General features: G+C 37.2%; 1 protein-coding gene across 1 annotated transcript; it reads left to right on the forward strand.

Moving 5' to 3' along the window:
• The first annotated feature begins 277 nt into the window (after positions 1-277).
• On the forward strand, positions 278-1,593 carry LOC148579422 (uncharacterized). Its single transcript, XM_088501261.1, has 6 exons — positions 278-351; positions 559-685; positions 776-910; positions 1,058-1,170; positions 1,241-1,334; positions 1,420-1,593. The coding sequence occupies exons 1-6, from the start codon at positions 278-280 to the stop codon at positions 1,591-1,593; spliced, it is 717 nt and encodes a 238-aa protein (XP_088357387.1).
• Positions 1,594-4,838: the final 3,245 nt, after the last annotated feature.

The raw sequence follows: 4,838 nt of genomic DNA on the forward strand, positions 1-4,838 counted from the left end.
ATCAGAATACGGGTGATATGAAAGAGAAGTGCTACATCTGGGGGACGCGAGTGAAGATATACGCAGATGGCAGTACTAACGAGTTTGACAACGTGTGCACTCTGATTGCCTAAGATAAATACATTTTGAATAGAATGCACCTTGCATCGCTCCAGGCAGGAAGTTATATAGAATCTGAGGTAATATTAGAATAATATTAATGTTTTAACACCAAAGTTAACTGCAATGTTTATTAATGTAAATTGATTTCGGCATATATTTCTAGATTGTATCTACCATGTGCCTCATCCTCAACCAGAAAAATGATAAAAGGTTTCAAGAACAAGTATACTGTCCCCCCCTGATATTGTGGTAAGTGTTACTTCTACGAATTTTGGCTGTATTTTCTGTATTCCTTAGGGTGTATATTCTCTGATCAACGGGTCTGTTTTTGTATTCATTTGGGTGTATTTTTTACGTTCAATTGGGTGTAAGTTGTGTAGTCATTTGGGTTTATTTAAAGTATTCACTTGGGTGAATTTTCAGTATTTCATTTGTTGTTTCACAATTGTTGCAGAGCATGGCCGTTTCGAAGCACCCAAACGGGGAATTCATATCACCTAAAACCAATAAAGAATTCAAGGTGGAAGACTACCCAATATTTATTCCCTTCATAGATGCAAAAAAATTAACTTCGCATCGATATGTAAGTTTTCATTTGTAAAATTTGTTAGTACCGTTCTTTACTTATATGCCAAATAAAATAACACACTGTTGAAATATGGCAATCCTTTAGATTTTTGCACCTGTTTGCTACTCAGGCCATTGGTGGTTATGGGTGATTGATACAACAAAACGAAAATTTTATATACTTGACCCGCTACACAAGAAATCTCCAAGCGATGAGAGAAAGCAGCTTAATAAATTCACTGTAAGTTGGCTCTGTGTTCTTTATTTTAATAGATAGATGTATTTCAATTCAATATAAGGTGTATGTATGTTTTGCTTTGGGTGTAAGTATGTTCTCTTTTGGGTGTATTTCATTCGGGTATATTACTGATTTGTTTTGTTTTTTAAGGGATATGTAATTTCAAGAATTAGAGCATATGCCGGCGGGGCACCTCTGAAGAAAAAGGAGAATGAGTTGGAAATTAAAGCAACATACGTTAATATCTCAGGCCAAAAATCAAGGTATAAATTTGTGACTCTGAACATTAAACTTTCCTAAATGAGATTTGTAATTTATTTTCTTCGTTTTCAACTATAACTGTGCTATTTACGTTATGAAGTGGCTTGAGTTAATTGAGCCCGAAAACATTAAAAGGGCGAAGTATGAATGGGATAATTGGCCACAGGTAACTGTCTTTAAAACTATATAACTCTGTATTACTTTACTGAATTAATATTGTTGTTTAAACAGAATATACTTTTTAATTGTAGGACGAGGTGGACCACTATAGAGTAGAATATGCTTCGCGGATACTATTCAGTGAAAAGAATAAAGAGAGAGATCAAGCAATTAGAGCGAGTAATGCAATAAGACTGTCCAAGCCATCCTCAGTATTATTGAGTCCATTTTGTCAGATAAATTCTACTGATATAGAAACTGAGTAATCTAACTGCTAGCTAGTTTGTAAATTGAACAAATGCTGTAAAAATTTGCCATTTATAAACAACTTCTATTCAATGAAATTTTTTTCCATAGTTAAACTGTCTGTGCTGTATTCAAAAGCTCTGTATTACAGGTGGTAAAATATGAAAGAAAACATCAAGGCGGATCTAAACACAAATTATAAACTTTTACACCGAACGGAAGTTTAATATACACCCAAGATTGCTTAAATATACACCCAAACTGTCTGTGCTGTTAAACTGTCTGTGCTGTATTCAAAATGTATGAATTATAGGTGGTAAAATATGAAGAAAAATATCAAATCAAATATACACCCATAACCTGCGATTTTTTACACCCAAAGAAAGTTGAATATACACCCTGAGATCTACCCCCCTGATGCTTTGAGCCTAAAACCCTGAACCCTAAACACTTAAAACCTAAACCCTTACCCCTAACCTGTAAACCCTAAAAACCTAAACCCTAAATATATGTATCTATATGTAGAATGTGAATCACAAGAAAATTCAGAAAAATACACCCAAAAGAACAGTGCTTTTACACCCATATTCTGTAACTATACACCCAAAGAGTTATCCCCTGCTCCTGGTACACTGAACTGATAATTTATAACATGTCCTTGATATTGGCTGGAATTTGAATGCACCACTGATGCAGCATCAAACAAGTTTATCTGAATATAAGAAACTCACATATTAGCTAAACTATTAACGAGAAAAATAAACTCAATCACCACAAATTTAAAGAACATTACTTTTACCTCGCTTAAAACTTTTGTTTTCTTCTTATTTGAGGCATTTGCAATCTGTTTGTCCAACTTTGAACCTAGCCTATTTTTTGGACGTCCTCTTGTTCGAATCCTTGGCGGGCTTTGAAGCTCGTTAACAGATTCCAAGTTGGCGTCTTCGTGGGATAAAGAAGATGTCCCCTTCCTTTTGGCTTTTAATGATTCCATCTCAGCCATGACGTTATCGTACGCACGGTGCAGAATTGCAGTAAACTCCTCCGATTCGGATGTAAATTCGCAAATATTTTGCGAACGAAAAACTAATTGGTCAAATCTCTTGCTTCTTGGCTCCAACAGTGGCTCGTCGTGGCTGCTCTTAATGTGTGTATGTCGCCTCTTTACCTTCTTGCTCCATCGTTCCAGTATATATCTCGGTGACACTTGGCTTACTTGTTCAAAGCTTAACACGCTTAGTGCGTGACGACACAGTATCCCTCTCGACTCGAATAATAAGCATTGGCATTTTACCTCGGCTGCAACTGAGTCGTAAGTAACCACAAACTTGTTGAATATTGAGCTGGAAACTTGTTCTCCGACTTCATATACTGAATAGCCTAGAGCGAAATTCGTTAATCTGGTGATGTAATTCGCCTTTCCTCTGAATTGCGTTTGGACTTCCCTAAACTTTTGATGAGTGTACACATCTTGAAATTGAGCTTCAATGGAGGATTTGGTTGCACACGGTATGACCGTATGAAAATCTGCAGCATCTGATTCTCTCTCTGCTTGCTCCCGGCTTCCGAGGCAATTATCGTATTGTTTGACGAATTGAATAAGCGAGCTGTTCCGAGTGATAAACTTGTTAAAAAATGAATGCATGCTCTCGCTCCTTTGTGTGCTTCTCATCCCTGCCCAGAAGTGGTGATCCAGATAGATAGGAACCCATATATGACGGTCTTCATACAGATCTGCAGAATACACCCAAACACAGACTATAAATACACCCGAAAAAACATGCAATTTACACCTCTGCTGCAGATTTTTAACAAATATTACCTGTAAGCCACTTGTTGTCCACAAGACCAAAATTCAGCAGAAAATCATTCCAATTCCTATCGAATGAGTCTTTGCTATGAGAGTTCCAAACAACTTGGCTCATTTCTTGTTCAATATCTGCATGTCCCTTGTACCCGTTTAATTTGCTTGGTATATTCTTCATGATGTGCCAAATATACCAACGGTGAATTGTTGTTGGCATACAGGCCTCTAAAGACCTTTTCATTGATGCGCATTGATCGGTGAGAAACCCTTTCAGAGTGTTTCCTCCCATGCAACGAAGCCAACATTCAAATAACCATTTGAATGATTCAATTTCTTCATTTTTCATTAAAGAGCATCCGAGAAGTGTTGACTGACTGTGGTGATTCACCCCGACAAAAGAATCACAAACCAAATTATACCTGAAACAAATTACCATAGTGCAGAATGCAAAATCATTAGGTACACCCAATATACTCCTCTGCGGCAGATTCATAAAAATACATTAATTTAGCATCATAAACAGGGACAGTTTGTTACCTATTTGTATTGTAGGTGGTGTCAAATGAAATAACGTCTCCGAAATACTCAAAGGCAGCTCTACTTCTTGCATCGGCCCAAAAAGCCAGCTTAATCGATTGATCCTCCTCGAGTTCAAGCTCAAAAAAGAAATTCTGATTCTTTTCTTTCATTCTTAACAAATATTTTCCGAATTCCTTTGCATCTTCTTGTTCGGAAACATTCCGCACTTCTCTCGTAATGTAATTCCTCACATCCTTTTCGATAAAATTTAAATCGCGGTGACCCCCCGCAGCCGCAACAAATGATTGGTAGGTTTTGCTTGGTCTGATATCGGCCTCCTCGTTATTCTCTATTGTACAACGAATGGACATGCTTAGTTCCCTGTGCTGTTTGAGCATCTCTGCTTTACTTGGACAGCAGGAGTGTGAATGATCCAGCACAACCTTTGAAATGATCCAAGCACCGACATCCTTCAATGTGTATATATAAATTCTTGCAGGACAGTTTAAACTGGCTGTCGGATTAGTCTTCTCGGTCGGAGATATTTTAGATTTCCATTTTCCCTCTCTGCTACATGTAATCAATTGATTCTTAATCTCGTTTTCCTTCCTATTTGTGCTCCGAACTCTTGTAGAAAAACCTGCAGCCTTGGCGTAGTTCCTGTAAAATTTTCCAGCATCTTCAAGGGTGGTAAAGGTCATTCCAACCTTCGGAACAAGCTGGTCATCAACAACAGAGAGAGGCTGCAGAATACACCATGTCAAAAACTAAAAATACACCCAATCATTGCTGATATAATACACCCGAACCGAAACAACTCAACTAAAATAACAAAAAAAAAACATAAACTGTAAATACACAGTCTGCAGAATACACCATGTCAAAAACTAAAAACACACCCAATTATGTCTGATATAATACACCCGAAAGACAACAACT

Source organism: Arachis ipaensis, chromosome B10 (genome assembly GCF_059453495.1).
Source record: "Arachis ipaensis isolate K30076 ecotype BB chromosome B10, ASM5945349v1, whole genome shotgun sequence".
Taxonomy (NCBI): Eukaryota; Viridiplantae; Streptophyta; class Magnoliopsida; order Fabales; family Fabaceae; genus Arachis; species Arachis ipaensis.

Coding starts and splice junctions, on each gene's coding strand:
- LOC148579422 (XM_088501261.1), top strand. CDS start 278: ATGTGCCTCATCCTCAACCAGAAAAATGATAAAAGGTTTCAAGAACAA. Junction 686..775: donor AATTAACTTCGCATCGATAT/GTAAGTTTTCAT, acceptor GCAATCCTTTAG/ATTTTTGCACCTGTTTGCTA. Junction 911..1,057: donor AGCAGCTTAATAAATTCACT/GTAAGTTGGCTC, acceptor TTGTTTTTTAAG/GGATATGTAATTTCAAGAAT.